At 38.4% G+C, this 22,189-nt stretch overlaps 1 protein-coding gene across 5 annotated transcripts in view; it reads left to right on the top strand.

The window, feature by feature from the left end:
• LOC132131188 (dedicator of cytokinesis protein 3-like) overlaps positions 1 to 22,189 on the top strand; it is a 181,724-nt gene that overhangs the window by 152,612 nt on the left and 6,923 nt on the right. The window contains exons 24-51 of one of the 5 annotated variants that reach the window (XM_059543182.1): positions 57 to 149; positions 1,023 to 1,215; positions 1,533 to 1,660; positions 1,755 to 1,901; positions 3,585 to 3,683; positions 3,815 to 3,909; positions 5,033 to 5,108; positions 6,232 to 6,332; positions 6,973 to 7,031; positions 7,415 to 7,563; positions 8,125 to 8,210; positions 8,347 to 8,373; positions 8,512 to 8,607; positions 9,048 to 9,108; positions 9,215 to 9,308; positions 9,735 to 9,883; positions 11,162 to 11,248; positions 11,405 to 11,509; positions 11,672 to 11,813; positions 14,559 to 14,725; positions 14,819 to 14,905; positions 17,790 to 17,969; positions 18,178 to 18,261; positions 18,350 to 18,466; positions 18,847 to 18,965; positions 20,502 to 20,634; positions 21,696 to 21,777; positions 22,000 to 22,118. In XM_059543182.1, the coding sequence (XP_059399165.1) occupies positions 57 to 149; positions 1,023 to 1,215; positions 1,533 to 1,660; positions 1,755 to 1,901; positions 3,585 to 3,683; positions 3,815 to 3,909; positions 5,033 to 5,108; positions 6,232 to 6,332; positions 6,973 to 7,031; positions 7,415 to 7,563; positions 8,125 to 8,210; positions 8,347 to 8,373; positions 8,512 to 8,607; positions 9,048 to 9,108; positions 9,215 to 9,308; positions 9,735 to 9,883; positions 11,162 to 11,248; positions 11,405 to 11,509; positions 11,672 to 11,813; positions 14,559 to 14,725; positions 14,819 to 14,905; positions 17,790 to 17,969; positions 18,178 to 18,261; positions 18,350 to 18,466; positions 18,847 to 18,965; positions 20,502 to 20,634; positions 21,696 to 21,777; positions 22,000 to 22,118 (3,075 nt within the window). Of the gene's footprint in view, positions 1 to 56; positions 150 to 1,022; positions 1,216 to 1,532; positions 1,661 to 1,754; positions 1,902 to 3,584; positions 3,684 to 3,814; positions 3,910 to 5,032; positions 5,109 to 6,231; positions 6,333 to 6,972; positions 7,032 to 7,414; positions 7,564 to 8,124; positions 8,211 to 8,346; positions 8,374 to 8,511; positions 8,608 to 9,047; positions 9,109 to 9,214; positions 9,309 to 9,734; positions 9,884 to 11,161; positions 11,249 to 11,404; positions 11,510 to 11,671; positions 11,814 to 14,558; positions 14,726 to 14,818; positions 14,906 to 17,789; positions 17,970 to 18,177; positions 18,262 to 18,349; positions 18,467 to 18,825; positions 18,966 to 20,501; positions 20,635 to 21,695; positions 21,778 to 21,999; positions 22,119 to 22,189 lie in introns of all 5 variants that reach the window. The other 4 variants (XM_059543183.1, XM_059543184.1, XM_059543185.1 and 1 more) reach the window with 4 other exon arrangements.

A 22,189-nucleotide genomic window follows, 5' to 3' on the forward strand; every position in this document is an offset into this window, starting at 1 on the left:
CCTATCCCTTCCCTTTATCTTGACCCAATCCTGCCAAACCTCATTGTACCCCCTAGGGTCCCCAGCCAACTACAGGACAAGCCACTACCAACCAGGGCAACTGCTTGCAGCCATTGAGCTGTAATTCCCCACGGCCCTCTCAGCTGTCTGTAAGTAGATGCAGCTTGCTGAATTGCCCCACAGTAATAGAATGGAGACTCCCTCACAACCCAACCCAAAGCCAAAGCCTAACACATCTACCATCATATACAACCACTCAGTACCTTTCCAGAACACCAGACCCCAACATGAACCAACAACCCAAACAAATTGACCAACACCAACAAATGGTTCTCTATGCTTCCAGTGCATCTTCCACTGGGTTCTTTGACGTGTTTCTTGGTTTTGATTGCTGTGATTGACACCAAATCTTTTCCTGCACAAAGTCAACTCCTTCCAAACGCCCACATTATTCACCTTTGCTCTTCAGTTGCATTGAACCGGGGACCAGAGATCACCTTGCCTGCAGTGGATCATACTTTTGGGCTGATGAGCAAAGTGGGTATGGGAAGTCCTCAGAAGCAAGAGATGTAATGGACTTTTGAATTAAGTAATATCCAAGGCCAAGGTTTTTGACTATGAATGTGACCGAGTGGTCTTCAACCCTGCTCCCAGAGACACACTGTCCTGCAAAGAAGTTCCAACCTACTCCAACCCACCTGCCTGTAATTGTCAAGTGACCCGAAGACCTTGCTTAGTTGGTTTAGGTTTGTTTGATTAGTGTTTGAGCTAAACTAAAAGTGATCTCTCATTTGTTTGGCATCTTCTTAAAAAAAATTAGTGACTAAATCTCTAATCTACCAAGTAACCATGAGCTGCTGATGAAGCCTCACTGTTACTTCACCTCTTGCTTTGTGGGTGATGTCCATCCCATGTTTGGCCAACACGTCCTAGATATCTTGTTTTATCTGAAGGGAAACACAAACGATGATCAAATTGTTAAAGTCAACCTTTCTTTCTCTGGTCTCTTCCCTTATTTTCAGGCTGCCCTACTCAACTCTTTCCCAGCAATTTTTGACGAGCTCCTCCAGATGTTCACAGTACAGGAAGTGGCAGAGTTTGTGAGAGGAACTCTGGGTAGCATGCCTAGTACGGTCCACATCGGTCAGTCCATGGATGTGGTCAAGCTGCAGTCCATTGCTCGGACTGTGGATAGCAGGCTTTTCTCCTTCCCAGGTATTTCTTAAAGAATTGTTTCACTCTCTAATGTGTAAAATTGTACCTTTTAGAGGTACAACAGCTTGTCATTGGGGCAGTAATCTCAAAAGAACATCTTTGTGCCTTATTTGCCCCTAGTAGTACCTTAAGGGTACATATTACTTCTCTAAGGTACTAATGTGCACATTTTATGGTTAGATAAGGTACAAAGGTGCCCCTTTTATGGGTACTGCTGCCAAGTTGACAAGCTGTTGTACCTCTGAAAGGTATAATTAATGTCTGAAATCTTAATCAGGTGAATTGAGTTAATAACCTCTCTCTGTCTGTTTACACAGAATCAAGGAGAATTCTCCTTCCTGTTGTTCTCCATCACATTCATCTGCATCTGCGGCAACAGAAGGAGCTTCTGATATGCTCGGGAATCCTGAGCAGCATTTTCTCTATTATTAAGAGAAGCTCACTGGTACACTTTTGCCAATGTGCATGTAATCAAAATTTTGAACATCCCGCTTATAACTTTGGTTAAGGAGACAATGTTTATCTTTTCCCAACTGCAGGAGAGCTCTGTGCAGGAGGAGGTAGAGATGATGGTGGAGAGTTTGTTGGATGTGTTGTTGCAGACGCTTTTGGCCATCATGAGTAAATCTCAGTCTCAGGAGGCGGTAAGAGGGCAGCGCTGTCCACAGTGCACGGCTGAGATCACTGTTAGTAACTAACAAATCTGATATTCTACTTCTTTCCTTCCCTCCATCCCTCTTCTCCTCCAACTGCTTGGCTGCATCCCTACTGAGATCTTTTCTTCATCTTCTGTCTCTTTCCCAGCATCTTTCTGGAACTCTTCTTTCTTTGACTACAGAGTGCAACAGTCAGGTTCTGAAAGTAAAATCACATTAATTTTTTTTATTGAGAAATTCATTTTTAAAGATAACATTCAAATTGCCAAAATAGATCTATCTCAAGCTCCAACATGAATCATACCAAATTAATGCAATAAACCGACAAAACGGGAGAATTTATATTTGAATATATGACCATTACTGTAACTTAAATATAAAATTAATCACTGTTGCTCTCTTTCTCTCTCTCTCTCTCTCTCTCTCTATCTCTCTCTTGTTCATGTTCATGTCTGTTTATTATGTCTCTCACACTCACTCACTCACTGACTCACACATAATACAGTATGTCTTTATGCGGGCGAATTTCACGAAAACTGCAAATAAAATGCATATTTCAGGACAAAAGAAAATTAAGCTTCTGTTTAGGATCATTACTTTCTTTGGTGTAATTTTCTTTATGCAAAATCTTAATGCAAAATGTATTTTTCTTTTCATTGTTGCATGAAATATAACCCTGATCTTTCCTGACAGGTTTCGTGAGACTCACCAATGCATGTTTGTTCTTACGTCTCTTACATTTAGACTGTTGTAACACCTGCTAAGAAGGCTAAGATAAACAGTAAACTACTAAAACGCAAACATGCTCTTATCTGTACTTTGATTTATGGGTTTGCATCCTATAATATACTTTTGCTTGCTTTATGCTTAATTTTTTACGTATTCATCATAGAAAGCTTTTAAACTTAAACCCAGCAGAACTAATATCATGTCTCAGTGTATATGTAGTTAAATGAAAGCATGGTATAATCAGACGGGAGAATTAACTTATACTAAACTGCATATTTTGATAGTGTTACAAATTTGCAAACTTGTCTGAGTTGTTTTAGCACCTGGGTCTTTAAAAGGCAGAGAAAGTGCTCAAATGAATCCTCCATGTAGATCCATGCCCAGTTAAAATCATTTGATCACTGTTTGATGAACTACTGCTGAAATATGTTTAATATTCTGTGGCTGATAATTATTTAGGTATTTACATGGCATGAATGGTTGCCCAAAGAAGGATGACAATGACCTAATATAAATATGCATATTGTGCCTGCTGTAATTGGATTGTGGGTGGTTGGTGAATCAGACATAAGAGTTTTGTGCTAAAATACCACGCTCTAGTCTCACATAGCCAGACTTTTGACTAAGAACAAAAGTCTAGTCCACATTGGAGTTAATACTGGCCAAGAACTGCCCACAAGTGAATTATATCAACTGATTAAAAAAGTTGTGTAAAGCCAGCTAGTCAGATTAGAACCGTTTATTTCAGCCAGCCTTTTCATTTTTGTGTGTAATATGCATCAGAAATTTAGTGAACAGACTGTAGGTTGTCCGTGGCGTGCCGTCTGAAGTGCCACAACTGTTTAGTGAATTCGTCCCACAGTGTCTTCACGTCTCTTATTCATTCTGCTTCCCCGCTCCCTTTGGATGCATTTGATTGGCTGTTTGGTTGCCAAATGAACAGATCGATTGGCTCACAAGGACTTGCCCTCTTTTGATTGGCAGGGGGAGTATGTGTCCTGTTTGTTGTCCCTCTTGCGTCAGATGTCGGACATTCATTTTCAACACCTAATGGACAACTTCCAAAGCAAAGAGGAGCTAAAGGTGAACCATCTCATAGATTTCAGATAGCAAGCACCTAAATAATTTATATTGTTGCTTAAAGGTTAAGTTTTTAAACGTTAAATGTAAAAATGTTTTCTTCTAACCAGCTTATACAATCCCATCTCTTGTAGGAGTTCTTGCTGAAGATTTTCTGTGTATTCAGAAACCTGATGAAGCTCAGTATATTCCCACGTGACTGGAACGTCATGAGACTGCTGACCAGCAAGTGAGAATTGATCCATTTTTTCACTTTTCTACCTCATTCCTCTTCCAAAGCAGTTATTGAATTTTATAAAAATATATATATATATATTTGGCTGAAGACATATTATTTTGGTTTGAATAAACATTTTTAAATAACATATATGGTATAATACAATGAATTTCTCTGGATTTATCATATTTTTAGTACTTGTAAAGTGTCTTAAAAATTAAGGTAAAGTCACTTTCAATATGAATGTCACTGCATTAGGTATTGTTCTAACAGAGCATAAGTGCACTTTTCAAGCAAAAATATACTCGTCAAAAGTTTGTGGTCAAAAAGACTTTATTTTTTTTTTGAGAAAGTAATGTTCTCCAGCATGGATGCATGAAATGTGTCTGTTCAGCAAAGAATGAAAAAATGTAATACAAATAATATATGTATATATATATATATATATATATATATATATATATATATATATATATATATACATATACATACACAGTAAAGACCAAAAGTTTGGACACACCTTCTCATTCCAAGAGTTTTCTTTATTTTCATGACTATGAAAATTGTAGATTCACACTGAAGGCATCAAAACTATGACTTAACACATGTGGAATTATATACATAACAAAAAAGTGTGAAACAACTGAAAATATGTCATATTCTAGGTTCTTCAGAGTAGCCACCTTTTGCTTTGATTACTGCTTTGCACACTCTTGGCATTCTCTTGATGAGCTTCAAGAGGTAGTCACCTGAAATGGTCTTCCAACAGTCTTGAAGGAGTTCCCCGAGAGATGCTTAGCACTTGTTGGCCCTTTTGCCTTCTGTCTGCGGTCCAGCTCACCCCTAAACCATCTCGATTGGGTTCAGGTCCGGTGACTGTGGAGGCCAGGTCATCTGGCGCAGCACCCCATCACTCTCCTTCTTGGTCAAATAGCCCTTGATGCCTTCAGTGTGACTCTACAGTTTTCATAGTCATGAAAATAAAGAAAACTCTTTGAATGAGAAGGTGTGTCCAAACTTTTGGTCTGTACTGTACATACACACATACATACAGAGAGAGAGAGAGAGATAGAGAGACCATCAAATATTTATACTGTACTCTATGTTTTTCTAATTATACCTTTCTTTCTTGCAGTATCATTGTGAGCACAACTCAGTATTTGTCGCCTGCTCTTCATAAAAGTTTTACAGATGCTGACTTTGATTTTAAGGTGTGTGATTGTGATGAACCACAGACTCCTTGGCACTAAAACACACATTAACACATGTTTTTTTTTTCTGAAAATGTGGGACTTTACGATGTCCTGCTGTTGGACACTCTTGGCTCATTCTAATCCACTAAAATGAAGCTCTCCTTCCTGATCAAAACAGATGGTGCCACTAACCAGGGAGATTGGCTCTGAAAAGTTCAAATTTACTGAATTATTAATGAAGGTTATATTTGAGAGAAAAACATGGCCCTATCTACAAGTGTGGGCTTTCACTGGATATCCCATTAAAAAAAAATAAAAAAAAAATAGACCATTGTGGAGCAACTTAAATCCGGAATCTAATCTAAACTGGTTAGGATGGTTAATAGACAATGGTAGATTGCTTTGGCCACTGAAGCCATGTAAAACTTATTCAGCATATCGTAAATTATATCTATTGAGATCCTTAAGGTATGGTTACAGTACTGAAATTATGGTTAAAGTTCCCAATTATGTAGGTTCCTATTGAAATGACAGGTTTTTATCAACAAAAATGTACAGAATAGTTTCATATGCAAAATAATAGGTGGGTGTGGCTTCTTTTCTAGAAAAAAAGGGACTAGGACACAGCCCACTCAGGAATCAATAGGTGTGTTCGAGCCAATGTAGAGCATCTTAAATCCGGAATCTAATCTGAACTGGTTAAGATACTTAATAGTCACAGGTAGATTAGTTGGTCTATTGAAGCCATGCTAAAACTGAAATCAGATTATTATAACAGCATGGATATTAAAATATCAACTGACACCCTTGAGGTGTGGTATGTTTCACAGGGATACTGGATCCTGTCAACAAAAATGTACAGAGCAATGGTGAATGTCACCTTACCATTAATGTTCAAACAATAGTCCAGAATAGTTCAATATGAAAAATAATTGGGAGGCGTGAGGGGGGGGCGCTTAAACTTCTGAAGACTTCCCACCAAATAATCAGTCATTAGTGTATATCCAAGGTAATGATATTGGCAACATGAATTATATTAATTTTACTTCAAAACTTTGTCAAGATCTCTATTAAAGAAATGTGGCAGCACATAGAGTCTCGCAGTAGCATCACTAAACCCTTGTGTTGCTTTTTCCGTCAGGTGTGGAATTCGTACTTCAGTCTGGCAGTGTTGTTTATCAACCAGCCCAGTCTGCAGCTGGAGACTCTGACACCAGCCAAGCGGAAGAAGGTCTTTGACAAGTAAGCTTAAAATATTGATTAAAACACTACGAATAAATCAACATGTCATTGTTTCTAAATGCATGCAGATTGTAAAGTTTTTCCACCACAGGCTTTCATTGTATATTATATTTTTTAGGACAAAAATCCAAATTACTTTTACAAATGTCATGTCACATATGCTGTCAGCAGAGCTTAAGTTGTATTTAACCAAGATACTCCTTTAAATATGAAACAAATAATAATTTGAGTATGGTAGCGTGGGCTAATCCATGTTAAATCCATCTGGAGTACATGCAACATCACTTTCTATTCCATCATTTCTGGCTAGTTCACCCCCATTTTCTTGTAATCCATGAGATCTGCATCTCATGATTAATAGATACCTGTTCCTTCAGTTACTGGTTAAATACTCAAATACAAAAAAGCCTTAGATGCAGAAATGCACACAAGACTTCTGCATGGCATGCAAGATAGATGATCACCCTGTGAGTTTGTCGTGAGGGTCGATTCATCTCTCTGCTTCTCCTTTTTACATCTATGATCTTCAGCCCAGCATGTGGCTCTTCTGTTCTTATAAGTCTAGTATGTTTAATAAATGCTGTTTGTAGATTCCTGCATGGGTTTAGAGTTTTTTCTGTGTTTTTTGTTGTCTTTGCAGGTATGGTGATATGAGGGTCATGATGGCTTATGAACTGTTTAGCATGTGGCAGAACTTGGGTGAGTGTTTTGATTCTGTCTCTGTCCTTTGACTCCGTTTCATTCTTTTTTTCCTGCATTTCTCTGCACACGCACAGAAACACAAACATCCACTTCCTCTAGAAAAGCAGTACTGACCTCTAGAGGTAGAAGAAAGTACTGCACTGCAGAAATTCCGCCATAACTACTACAAGGTGTTGCTGCAAGTTTGGGTATTTTTTTGCCACAGGGTTTTTAAAATGTTTCAGTTTTAAATAAAAGATTTCTGATCTTTCTGTCATGTAAAGCTCACTCATCTTGTTACATAAACCCAGACATTGAGTCATTAACAATAAAGAGCCACCATTAAAAAAATAAAAATAAAAGAAGAATGCATAATTACAATTTGCTTGGTTTGGCTACAGGTGAGAATAAGATCCACTTCATACCAGGAATGATTGGCCCATTTTTGGGTGTGACGCTTGTACCACAAAATGAAGTCCGAAATATAATGATCCCCATCTTCCATGATATGATGGACTGGGAACAGAGAAAGAACGGCAACTTCAAACAGGTCCATTATACCTGCTTCTGCTTTTCTGTATTTTCTTGGCTTTTTTTTCTGTTTCTCTTAATTAAGTTATGTTCTCTTAAGTTATGTTCCAGGGAAACCAAAGAATATAATTATGATTTATTTTCACTCTTAATGCAACCATAAATAATAAATGGTAAATAATAGTAAATGGAAAACAGTAATGGGGGGAAAAAAGGATAATGGATAATAATAATAATGAAGTAAATTAATATAATAAAATATGTAATTTATTATTATTATTATTCATATTACATTCAATAATAACACAAAAAGTACGATTTACTGTATGTCATAAAACGGTGTTACAAAGTACTTTTAATTTTTCATTTATTTATTTATTTATTTATTTAATAAAACATAGCTTAAAAGTTATTTTGATTGTTTTTTTTAGCAGCATCCATTCTTGGGGATTCGGGTGGCATCAAATGACAAAAACAATTTAATTTCTGAAAACATAAACAATATCACTAAAGAAATATTACTTAGAATTATGACCCGTTTCATTATAAGCACATAATTCAGTTCATGTTTCCGGTGCAGGTGGAGGCAGAACTGATAGACAAACTGGACAGTCTGGTGTCTGAAGGCAAAGGAGACGAGAATTACCGAGAACTCTTCAGTTTGCTGTAAGTGCGCAAACACACACACACACACACTCCCTCTACCTTCTCCGCTGACACGCAAAGCTACACATCCAGCCGTCTGAGTACTCTTGTTATAACCTGAGTGTCTCTGATTTGCCTTGTGCTGCGGGATTATTAGAACTCAGCTGTTTGGGCCGTACCCCAGGTAAGAGGAAACTAATCCTGTTCAACCTGTCAGATGCCACTAAAACAGATCTTCCATTACAAGCCCCTGTTTTATCTTCAGCCCATTAATTGCCCTTAAATAATTCTAGATATGTGTGTGTGTGTTGTTTATGTCTAGTCTGCTGGAGAAGATTGAGCAGGAGACCTGGAGGGAGACAGGCGTGTCTTTCGTCACATCTGTCACGCGCCTCATGGAGAGACTGCTGGACTACAGGTAAAACTCTACTTCTAGTGTCTTTGGATAAATGTAAGTGTTATTTTAATATTATTTATGTACTTTTAGAGTGTTATATATATATATTTAAATTAGCTGTTATTTGCATATTTTGGCTTTTCATTTTAATTATAGGTTACATTTTTTTAATTGTATTTTTTTATTTATTTTATTTTATTTATTGTGGCTGCTGACTTAAACAAGAAGTACCGATTTGACTGACTTTTAAAATGAGTCAAAACTCATTATTGTTGTGCAGCATTTAGCGATCAGTAAATTGTATGTAAAATTCTTCGTAAACTGTGCAGTAACCAAACAGTTTCAAATCGAAGTTCTTCTAATTTTTGTTTGCAAATGTGCATCATATGGCCCATATATGGTCAGTGGGTGTGGCTTGAGAGGGCGTGTCTAATTTGACTTCCTGTTTCTTGTGTCGGCAGAGATTGCATGAAAGGTGATGAGACAGAAAACAAGAAGATTGGTTGCACTGTTAACCTGCTGGTGAGTCTTGCCCTTTATTCAGTCCACTGTCAGCCTAATATATGCAATGTGGCATTTTTGCAATTAACCAAAAGTAACCTGATGATCACATGATCTCATTTTGTAGAATTTCTACAAGTCGGAGATTAATAAGGAGGAGATGTACATCAGATACATTCACAAGCTGTGTGACATGCACCTGCAGGCTGAAAACTACACAGGTGAGGCATTATTCAGAGTTAATTAACATAGACACACTTAAAATCACACCAAATGTGTTTTTGGGTTCAAAAAGCATGAGAATCAGGGCATTGGAATGAAAATAAGTTTTTTTTTTAAGTTAAAGGGATAGTTCAGTTTTTTAATATCACTCTGATTGTATTCGTCTGAAAGAACAAAGTCATACACATCCAGGATGGCTTGAGGGTGAGTAAAACTTGGGGTCGTTTTCATTTTTTGGAGAACTTTCCCTTTAAACCTTTGAATACATAAGGCTTAAAAAGTACACATTTTATCACTACGTACTGTATTGTTCCTGGCAATCGAACCCATGACCTTTGTGTTGCTAGCACTATGCTCTACCAGCTTTAAAAGGAAGTATGTTACTGGAAGAGTATTTGAACTTTATCAACCGTTGTGTCTCACAGAGGCAGCGTTTACCCTCCTGCTGTACTGGGAGCTGCTCCACTGGGAGGAAAGGCCCCTCCGGGAGTTCCTGCACTATCCAGCACAGAGCGAATGGCATCGCAAAGAGGGGCTCTGTCGTAAGGTCATCCACTACTTCAACAAGGGAAAGGTATTTACTGTACAGATACTGCTTTGTTTCAACAACGGCTTAACAGAATTGATCCACAACGATCCTCCACAGATGTACATTTGAAAAGAGCAAAAGATTGTCTGAAAAACGGTGAGCGGCAATAGTTGCTAAAGCAGGAATAGTCTATATTTGTTTTTAAAGCAAATGGCTAACTTACAGACTCCATTCACACTTTTGTAGATAATTTCAGCCTTACTGCAAACCCTGGGACACTGAAAACACTGTCATCATGTGAAAAGCTCACAGCGCTTCACTCTGAAATGCTAAGTTTAGCAGATTACTTACAGTATTTAGAATTGCAAAGCAGTCTTGGATTTGGTAATTGTGCTAAAACATATCACATTCTCAGGCATAATTACTCTTAATAAACAAAAAAGTTACCGGCCAACATGCAATTAAACATTTCGTATACTTGCCAAATCCAGTTTTACTAAGTGAGTGTTTATTTTAGACCCTGACTCTGCACATTTGTGCTACTTCCGACAACTTTTAATCCTTATAAAGAAAGTCAGTGCGGTTCAAAAACAGCAATGGATCTCATTGACTTTAATTGTAAGATTTATAAATTCAAAAAAACTCCTTTTGAATTGTTAAAGTTGCAATGAAACTGAAGTATCGATACATCTATTCTTCCGTATAAATCCAATTATAATCGAAAAGGACAAAAATATAAGGCGGGACTTGGTTCTGTGCAATGATTTTTGATTGGATGTTTGAGAAGTGGGAGTGGAATTAACATTTGAATAAACATTACAAGGTCAAAAAAATGTACCTATGCAAAAGGTATATGAAACATTTGTAATATGCGTTTAGAAAAGAGTTTTCAATTTCCATTTCATGTCAAATTTAACATTTTTAACATTCAAAATTAAACTCAAATTTCTTTAATTTTTCAACCTATTATGAGTTCTTTCTTGTGTTGAACACAAAAGAATATATTCTGAACGATGTTGGTAACCAACATCTATCAAACAAAATATCTTCTTTTGCGTTCAACACAAAAAAGAAAACTTACAGGTTTGGAACAACTAGAAAGTATGTAAATGATGACAGAATTCTCATTTTTTGGATGAACTTTCCCTTTAATCCTCTTAAACACTTGTCAGAAAACAAGGCGCAAACTAAGTGTGATGTTGCATTTCTTTCTATAAACCTAAATCTAAAACTTGCCATGCCAGAACTGATGGAGTTTCTTATCTAGAAATGAAAATCTAGTTTTAAACTGCATAAACTCTTCTGTTCTTGTTCTGTTCTCAGTGTTGGGAGTACGGCATCCCGCTGTGCCGGGAACTAGCCTTCCAGTACGAGTCCCTGTACGATTATCAGAGTCTCAGCTGGATACGGGTCAGTGCTTTTTGATGAAAATATGAATACTGTATATGAACAGAGATTATATAACAGCACTTTGAGTGGACCGCACAGCTATTAATATACTGTTATGTATTATGCTTCGAAGGAGGTCAACGCTGTGTGAATATTTAGCTCCTTCCTTCTTTACAGAAAATGGAGGCAGCATATTATGACAACATCATGGAGCAGCAGCGACTAGAGCCGGAGTTCTTCAGGGTGGGATTTTATGGCCGGAAGTTTCCCTTCTTCCTCAGGGTGAGCTATTGCGATATTCACATGCTCCGTTTGTTTGTAATAATTGTAACGATTCAATTAAGGGATTGCTTTTTCATTTAAAATAAATATATAAGAAAAAAACAACAACAATAAATTAAATAGTATATATTTATTTGTGGATTTTTCTTTCTTTCCATACAGAATAAGGAGTTTGTCTGCCGAGGGCATGACTATGAGAGACTCGAAGCCTTTCAGCAAAGAATGCTGGGAGAATTTCCACAAGCAATCGCCATGCAGCACCCAAATCAACCAGATGAGGGGATTTTACAGGGTGATGCCCAGTGTATCCTTTGCCATAATATAGTGTATATGAAAATAAATGTTCAACCAAGGAAACCAAGGAAATGTTGTTTAAATAAGAGTAATTTTCGTTTTAATGATTTTTCTTCAAATAAATTGAATAAATAAATAAATAAATTTTAATTTACATTTATACTACTTTAAATTAAGTTTAAACTTAAAAATTTAACTTTCATGAAGTCATTAATTTACATTTAAAATACATTTTAATATAGTTTTGCATGAAAAAAAAAAAATAAAATAAAATAAAAATTATACTACCTTAACACTTTAAAAATTAAAATTGAAACTTTCATGAAGTAATGAAGTGACATTATCTTTTGTGGCTGATTTCTCATCCAAATTCGATGTCCAATTAATATGTGATTAATTCGATTTATTAATCGCTACATCGTTTACGTTTGTTTTTGTGTAAAGTGGGTTCATCCCATAGGCGTAATGGTTTTTATACTGTACAAACTGTATATTCTATCACCCTTCACCAACCCTACACCTAACCCTAACCCTCACAGGAGACTTTGTGCAGTTTTACTTTCTCAAAAAAACGTACTCGGTTACTTACGTAACCTCGGTTCTCTCTAGAAGAGGGAACGAGTACTGCGTCTTAGCTAAGACGCTACGGGAAAAGTCTCTTTTCACGAAATACTGAAGCAAGGCTGATGCAATATCAGACCAATTAGGACGCTTCGCGCCCATCACGCCACTTCCCGCCGAAACGGGTGTGGCCCAACCCTATAAAAGGAGCTCGAAAAGGCTGACTCACCTGATTTATTTCATCACCGAAGCGAACCAGAGTGAATCGTACGCACGGCAGAGAACGCAGTACTCGTTCCCTCTTCTATAGAGAACCGAGGTTACGTAAGTAACCGAGTACGTTCTCTTATGAGAGTTCTCTCGTACTGCGTCTTAGCTAAGACGCTACGGGAACCCCATGTAAAACGCCGTGCGCGCAGGGATCACACACCAATAAACCTGAAGCAACGCCCAGGATTTACAGTGCACAGTCACCCGAGGGACTTACAGAGAGCCCAGGACAGGAGAGGGGGGAAGCCTTCCGTCCCATATCTAGCGGCACCCGTAGATGCGGCAATACAATCATCACACAGTCGAGGCAAGGCCTGACCAATGTGGCAATACGGGTCTTACACAATACTGCCCATATAACAGTCGGTAGCGCATAATGCTCGCGAACTCATAATTCCCATCAGGGCCCTGATTCGGCTCGCCGTGGCCAACGTGAGCACTCGCATCAGCTCTTTATCGATATCCGCCCGTCTGCTGGGCCTCTGAGCAGAGGGCGCGAGATCCACAGAGCTCGCCCAACCCTCACTGCCCGAAGCAAGCAGAGAGCATGTGTCCTCTTCCTCCGACGCAGCCCTGAGATCCACTTCCTCCGATGTCGCGGCGGCAGACAGCAGACGCTGACCATCGGGAAGCGATGTAGGGGAGGCCGGTGAAGCGGAGGGAACCGGCGAGCTCGGCAGAGCTGGCGGCGGTTCCGGAAGGCGCTTTTTACGGCGCTGCGGTGCAGCGGATGATGCAGGCTTCGAGAAGAACGCCCGGCGAGTCCTCAGAGTCACCATAGGCATTAACTCGCAATGAGGGCATCCGCCGTCAGCGAGCATGAGCGCTGCATGGTCCTCACCCAGGCAGGAGACGCAGATGACGTGACGATCTCCTTCGCTGAGCGGGGCTCTGCACGAGCCGCACGAGGGCATCTTTAAAAAGACGCAGCTCTTTTAGAGTGTATGTCGCAGAGCGAACTCACACAAGGATATAAGGATATTAAAGGATATAGGCGCCGGACAGCGCAGCAGGAACGGCAGTAGAAGGCGGCGAGGCCAGCAGCTTCCGAATGGCTCGTCCCGCTGATATGCCTCTCCGACAGCGCTTGCTTCCTCCGTGATCCAGCGATGCGTGAGCTTCGCTGAAGAAATGAAAAATCAGGTGAGTCAGCCTTTTCGAGCTCCTTTTATAGGGTTGGGCCACGCCCGTTTCGGCGGGAAGTGGCGTGATGGGCGCGAAGCGTCCTAATTGGTCTGATATTGCATCAGCCTGTGCACGATAGGCTGTGCACTTGCTGCAGAGCAGCCAATGAGCGAGCAAGCCGTCTCGCCTATGGCTGTGTGCTGCTGCAAATGCGCTTTACAAAAATTCAAAATTAAGGATAATTTTTTGCTTCAGTATTTCGTGAAAAGAGACTTTTCCCGTAGCGTCTTAGCTAAGACGCAGTACGAGAGAACTCTCGTAAGAGAACTCATTCTGTATGATTTATAAGCATTTTGAAAAATGGGGACTTGGGTTATGTCCTCATAATTCACCCTCTCCTTGTAATACCTGTGTCATACCAATGCCATTATACACAGCTGAGTCCTGATATGTCACAAAAACAAGAGCACACACACACATATATATATATATATAGCATCGTTCACTCTAATAAGATCATTTATGTGTTTTGTGTTTTTCAAAAAATGTAACTGTAATTTTTACAAAACATTTTTGTTTTCCAAAAGTCTATATCACTTTTAAGTAAAAGAGTAGCTTGAACACTCTGCAAAATCTCTCTCTTTTTTTTTTTTGCTTTGCACAGACAATAATTAAATAAATAAATAAAATTAAGTTTAAAAATAATAGACAAATGTGCAACTCTTTTAGGGTTTTCTGTCCTTTTAAACCACTTGTTTGTAATATAGTAGCTGTTTGTCCTTCATGTAAAGCTCCATAGACCTCCAGATCTACGCTGTGACTCCAGTTTCAGAAAACATGGATGTGCTGCAGATGGACCGCGTGCCGGACCGCATCAAGAGCTTCTACAGAGTCAATAATGTCCGCCGCTTCCGTTACGACCGGCCCTTCCACAAGGGCCTGAAAGACAAGGACAATGAATTTAAGGTGAATTTGAAGTTCTTCTCTAGGAACACTAGTGAATAAATGACTTTAGCATCAAGTGTAGGATGAAGTTTTATCATGTGTGTGTTTTCTCAGAGTCTCTGGATCGAGCGGACAACACTCATCCTGACCCACCCTCTGCCCGGCATCTCTCGCTGGTTTGAGGTGGATAAGCGTGAGCTGGTGCGTGACTCATCCAAACCAAAGCTGAATGTATAATCAACATAATGAGGCCACCATTTTAGTCTGTTCATAATCTCAAAGTCAATCATTTGGAGCTGATAACCTCATGGGCAGCTGTCCAACACAATGCACTTTTTTTTTAATGATTTTACATAATTTTAAAAAGGAAATTTCAAATATTTAATTTAAAAATTCAACTTTAATGAAGTCATGAATTTACATGATGTTTGCTTGATTACATAACATAATCTCTAGTTTAAATGTACACTAGCTCAGTTGAAATTTTAAAAAGTAACAACCATTTTTATTACAATTACTTTCATTAAGTTATTAATTTACATGTTAAATATGTTTTAATATAATTTTTCATATATAATTAAATAAACCAAACTACCCAAACACTTAACTCAGTTTAAATTTTATTTTAATTTAAAAATGAAATCATTCAATCATTCATATTAAATAAAAAATGAAATTTTTCAAAATGAAACTTTCATCAAGTCATGAATTTACATATTGAATGTTTTAATATGATTTTGCATGTAAGCAATAAGGTACTAGAGGCCGTGCTGTATGGTGAAAAAATCACAGCTGAAAGGCGTTGTTAGGCACGACGCGAAGCTATAATATAGTTCCTGACAGCAACAATGAACTGCGAGAGAATGTTTGAGAGAATTTTGCTTAAATAACAATAGAAAAGGAGCTTTTATCATCCGCTGTGTCATTTTTTTAACACCATATATGATATTTTCTCAGACTGAGGAAACGTTTATTTTCCATCTTTTAGTTTTAAAACAGGCCAATTTGCTGTAGAGCGCGAGTTTGCAAGCGTCAACACTTTTAATGCTAGATTATTGATTTGTTATGTTGCTTAGGTTGGTTGCTAAGGGTGTTGCTCAGTGATACACAGAAGAACCGTTGGGTGAAGCGGTCATAGCTGTGCTGTGTCGTGAATAAAACACAGCTGATGACCAATCATAATCGAGTAATGGAACAAACTGTTTTATATAAATAATAGGGGTGTAACGGTACGTGTATTCATACCGGACCGTTTCGGTACAGGGCTTTCGGTACGGTGCACGTGTGTACCGAATGACCGAATGCAATATTTTGTGCGCGGAACATTTTCGTGTTTCCAAACGAACATATTAAGTGGCGGAAGTCTCCGCGTTCAGCGCAAATCCCGCCCTGCAGCTGATTCTAAGGCCGGTGACACACTGGCTGTGTGGTGTGAGCGTGGCTTTCTGCTGAGTGTCAGTTGCGTGACGGCTGCTTCGCATTTTCTGTGTCTTTACACACCATAATCGTGCCTGACGCGGCGCTGGCGCGCTGCTGCTACTGTAGGTGACATAGAGGGAGACCGCCGACAGATGACAACAATATCTATACTTCATGTTGAGCATAAATATAAAGCCTACTGATAAAGGACACCATCAACAGTATTGACGGCAAAATAGACTATGTTTGACAGGTGCAATATGCCAGTGTGTCACCGGCCTAAGGTTTTCAAAAGGCATCACGCAAGTGTGAACATCACTACAACTAGGAAGTATTTAAGAAAAGTGTAAACAAATTGTGAAAAAAAGTTTACAGTAATAAACAACCTGCAGTTTAATGTTTGCATTTCTTTCCCTTACTGTACCGAAAATGAACCGAACCGTGACTTTAAAACCGAGGAATTTTACCGAACCGTGAATTTTACCGAACCGTTACACCCCTAATAAATAATATTAATAAAAGTAAAAAAAATCTAAATTCGTACTACGTAAACACTAAACCCAATTTAAAGTTAAAATGTTAACTTATAAAAGATAAATAAAAAACTAAAATTAAATAAAAAAAAAATCATATTGAAATAAAAATTCAAATGTTAACTTTCATCAAGTCATGATTTTACAGATAGAATGTTTTAATTATTCTATTATATTTACATTTATACTACCCAAACATTTAGTGTTTGGGAAAGAATTTCAGACTGAAAAATTTTGATTGGTCTACAGCATACAGTGGCGTCGGAAACAATATGCCTATTTCAATAGTTCTGTATTTTTAATGCTCTACAGAAAATAAAAAGTACTCAAATTTTATTCAAAGTGCAAGTATCTGGTCAAAAACATACTTGAGTAAAAAATTTAAAAAGTACTACTTTAAATTGTACTCAAGTATTATAAAAAGTAGAAGTACTTTTTTTTCTGACAGACAATACAGAAGAATGGTTAAAGCGAGAACAAAATAAAAAAAATGCAGTGGCAGAGGTCAAACATGTATATTTAGTTCAACAACAACAATTAAAATGAAACAGAGTGGAACACCAAAAAATAAAAATAAAATATACAGGGAAAGGGATTAAAAGGAAACACCCTCATGCCATCCTATGATTTTCATTTATCAGATGAACACAAACTAAGAGTTTTAGAAAAAAAAAAAAAAAATCTTTATATAGAGAAGCAGTCGTCACGTAGAATGAGGTGTTTGTGGCGGCGGGTCAAGTTGTTCAATGCCAGCCAACGTAGAACATGGGCGAGAATTGTGCGAATATGTTATTATGTGACGTGTAACCATCACGGAAGTGGGAATCGAATTACTAATGACTCGTTTCAGCTGTACAGTCAATTATTTATTTTGGGAGACAATAACTTTATTTATCGTGCATTTTCAGCATTACAGCTTTGAAGGTCGTTCACAGCTACAATACACACTGCATGAAAGGCAATAATGGAAATGGCATAATAGGGGCACTTTAAATAAATAAATACTACTCAATCACTAAACTCTGGATAATAGTTTTCTAATAGTCTCAATATATTGTACGGATCTACTGAACAGAAACTGTAACATACATTCAGAGTACCTGTGTTTACCTTGTGTATGTCCTGTACTCTAGATTGAGGTTAGTCCACTGGAGAACGCCATATATGTGGTGGAGAACAAGAACCAGGAGCTGCGCACCCTGATCAGTCAGTACCAGCACAAGCAGCTTCACGGAAACATCAACCTGCTCAGCATGTGCCTCAACGGGGTGATCGACGCCGCCGTCAATGGAGGAATCGCTAGATACCAGGAAGTCAGTGCAAATTTGACCAAGTGTTGAAAAGAACATTGTTTCTCTTGGCAGAGACGTTTATTTTGCTTTAGAAAGCTCACACTAGCAGAGCCACCTCTTCATGTTCAGCTGACAAGCTTTTTGTTGCCCAAATGTGTGAACATCAACAGCTCGGTATTCATCCAAAAGATTGGTTTCATAATAAGTTTGTTGACTGTTTTTATGCCAGGCGTTCTTCGATAAAGAGTACATTAGCAGTCACCCGGAGGATACAGAGAAGATCACCCAACTCAAGGATCTGATGCAGGAACAGGTGAGCACCTCCAGAGCGTCTTCATTTTAACCACTCAGAAGAGATCTATAAACATCAGATAATGGTTCTTGCTGAATAAACTCCACAGGTTCATGTCCTCGGCGTGGGTCTGGCCATCCATGAAAAACTGGTGCACCCGGAAATGCGTCCCCTGCACAAGAAGCTGATCGATCAGTTCCAGATGATGAGGAGCAGCCTCTGTCATGTGAGACCTCACATCTGCTTCTCAGGAATTTTATACATTTTATGGCCCAAATAATAATATTGGCATAATAATAAACAAAAATATTGATGACTCATCATGGACTCATTGAATATTTGTCCAATCAAAAGCTTTCTAGATTAACAATATGCAAATTGCACTTGTGATGTAATTTACTCGCCGGTTATGACCAATAATGACCAAACCTTTTGAACTTTTGAATGTATTTCACAGGGATTTTTAAATACATTTGACTTTTCTCACATTATTCTTTGCACCGATTCAGTATCAAAGACTTTTTTTTGTAAACTATATTAAGTATGAGCTGGCATGGGTGCAGACAGTGTGGATATTCAGAGTAGTGTTTCTATGTGGCCCTGCAGGGCCTGCCCGGTCTGGATAAATTGAGTCCGGCCTGCTCAGGGTCCAGCACCCCACGCAGCATCCTCGCCAACCAGAGTCCCATGAGTCCTGAAAGTATTAAACTCATGCACCGGCACAGGTCAGTCCAACTGTACAGACACAGTTACCCATGCACACAGTCACAGATATATTGTGTATAAACTATGTATACAAGACCGAGTTTATTTTCTTTGGAATTTAGCAGCACAATGCTAGAGCATTTATTTATTTTGAACATATATATATATATATATATATATATATATATATATATATATATATATATATATATATATATCTATATATATATATATATATATATATAGAAGCTAAGCTATGTAAAGAAATAACAGCATTATAATTATGTTATGAGGTATAATATCATTATGCAGTGCATACAAATAAATAAATACGGAAGCTGTTCATGTTATGTTTATTTCATATATTTAGATAATCTATGAAATGTAAAAAAAAAAAAGTGAAAATCTAAGTATAAAATAAAAATAATTATTTGCAATTTTGCATTCAGAATTGTGATTTTTGTAATTCTTTCTTGAAATTTGGCACAAAATTGTGAGCCACGATCCAGTTTAGCTGGCAAAGACAGGATGCTCTGTATAAACCCATTTATGATACCCTGACCTATTACCTGCTTATTGTGGACTGTTTCAAAACTGTTTACCTTGGATATAATATAACATTTTCACTTTTATTATGCCTCTTTCCCACCTTTTGTGCAGCCATAACAATAAAAATAAAATAAAATAAAACTAGATTTACAAAATATATTTAAGTTGCTCAGTGAAAACATTGGACATATTTTAATTGTACCTTTGTCAATTAAATGAAGGTTGAAGACAGTTAACAAACCACAGATTCTTCTAGTTTTAATTTCAGTTTTAGTACTTTTATGTTGTTTTGTCATTTTCGGTAGTTTGTTTATGTGTTTTTTTTTTTTTTTTTTTACTAATACCAAAAACTCTTTTTAATAGTTTTAGTTAACAATAACAATCTGGGTACAAATTGTGTATGTATATACAGGATTTTATTCCATAGTTTATTCTACATAATACTTTTACAGTATATTATATTTATGTTTCCTGTGTGGCGCCTCATACTGCATACAGTATGTCACATTGTAATGAATTTGTGAAGTCTCTGTGTTCTACACACATATATGTGGGTTATAGAGAGAGATTCCTGTTCCCTGTGGACACAGCCCTTCCTCTCTCTTCACAAACACTCCTTGACCGTATATTTCTCATAAACACACGTACGCGCTCATGCTGCCCACTCTGAGCACACTAGCTTCAGCTCCACCACGTCTCTCTCACGTCTCTCTCTGTTTTTTCCTCTCTCTTCTTCTCTCTCTTCTGTCATTTTCCTCACATATGTTTGACATCTTTCTGTGTGCATGCTTTATTCTCCTCTTTCTTTCTTGTTTATTCTTGTGTCTACTTTTTCTGTTCATACTTGCATGGCTGCCTGTGTTCTACCACCCTACAATCTCTCTTTTCTTCATCTTGATTGATCTTCCTCATCCATGCATGTGTTCCCCGTTCTCCACTTCTCTTGCTTTTCTTTTCTACCCCTATATGCCCTAACCCACCCACCCCCTCCCACCGCCTATTTCTAGCCCTCTGAATGTGTTGGGATCTGTCCGCCACTCCTCCTCTTCTCTCTCCTCTCACACTTCCAGTGAGATGGGAAACCTGCTCATCCTGACGGACGGTATGATGGAGCACCCGGAGGACCTCTACCGCATGCAGGTGAGCCACACAAGATCATAATACACACATATAATGTAAAGGTGCACCCTAGTGACCAAACAAAACACCCTAGCATCCACTTTAGTCTCTAGTGCACCTCTTCAGGCCAGGAGTTTGAGGTTTACTTGCTAAGCTCTTACTAGCTGGCCTCCATTACAAACACCCCTTAAACAATCTGCCTAGGAACCACGCAGAACACCCTATCAACCTTGCATCCACCTATTAGTGTCAACCACTTACAACTTAACAATACCTTAGAACACACTAAGATCTAGGTAATAATGCTCTAGCATTGCTTAGCAACACCCTATCAGCCACCAATATAATCCAAACTAGCAACCACTCATAATATCCTAACAACACCAGCATTAATGAACACTCGTAACTCATCTACAGCTATTCATCATCTACCAATACCTAAGCATTCCCTAAGAACCTAAAAACCGCCTAACAACTTCCTTTCAGCACTTATTAACATCCTAGGAACCTCTTGCAACACTCTAGCAACCACTTAACAATGTCCTAGTGATCACTGCATCAATCTAACATCCACCTAGCAATATTCTAGCACCCCACCACCTAGCGATTCCCTGGCAACCTATCAGAACAGCCGCTTAGCAACACCCTAGAAACCACCATGATCATCCAACCAAGCAATACCCTAGTAACCACCTATAATATCTTAGCAATGCCATAGAATTAGTACACACTCATAGCAACCCAACGACCACTCATCTCCTAGCAATACCCTAGCAACAACCTAGAAACTGTTTAATAACATTCTAGCACCACTTAGCAACAACCAATCAACTGCCTAGCAACGCTGTAGAAACCACTCACCTCCTAGTGACTCCCTGACAACTAGGGCTGCAAAGGGGTGGAAAATTTCCAGAAACTTCCCAAATGTTAAGAAAATTTGGAGGAATTTATGGAAAGTTTGCAGAAACTTACTGGGTATTTTCCATCCTCTGCAACCTCGTAGAACACCCTAGCATCAGCATAACAAGAACACTGTATCTGATCTATTAAAGTACTGTTCCCCCACCAATGTAACATTTCAGCCCAGTCCATCATCGTCCAGTTTGAGCTCGACACATTCAGCTCCATCTCAGATGATCAACTCAGGGCACGGCAGCATCAGAGGTAAGTGCCAATAAACTTTTCATAATAACTCCAGGTTTAACCCTGAGTGTTTCCCAACCAATGTTTGAGAACTAATCTATTTTTATTTTAACATTAACTTACCGTGGTGACACTCAGGAACCTTAGTGCTTCTAGCTTCACCTAAAAGAACAGCTCAGGTGAAATATGGCTTTACTAGTCTCAACTTAAAACGTAGAGATGTTTTTATTACTTTCTCTCCAGTTGGGTCCCCATCACTACCTGACAGATACAGACACAGCCGAGAGATGTTAATGCTCTTACCGCCGCACAGGGACCGTCCCAGCAGTGCCATGTACCCCAACATGACCGAGAACGGACAGGTACTTCTACCACAAGACACATCTAATTAGATTTTCTTTTCTTTTTTTTTATCCAGTAGCCAGACAGTTTA

The sequence above is a fragment of the Carassius carassius genome, chromosome 48 (genome assembly GCF_963082965.1).
Source record: "Carassius carassius chromosome 48, fCarCar2.1, whole genome shotgun sequence".
NCBI lineage: Eukaryota > Metazoa > Chordata > Actinopteri > Cypriniformes > Cyprinidae > Carassius > Carassius carassius.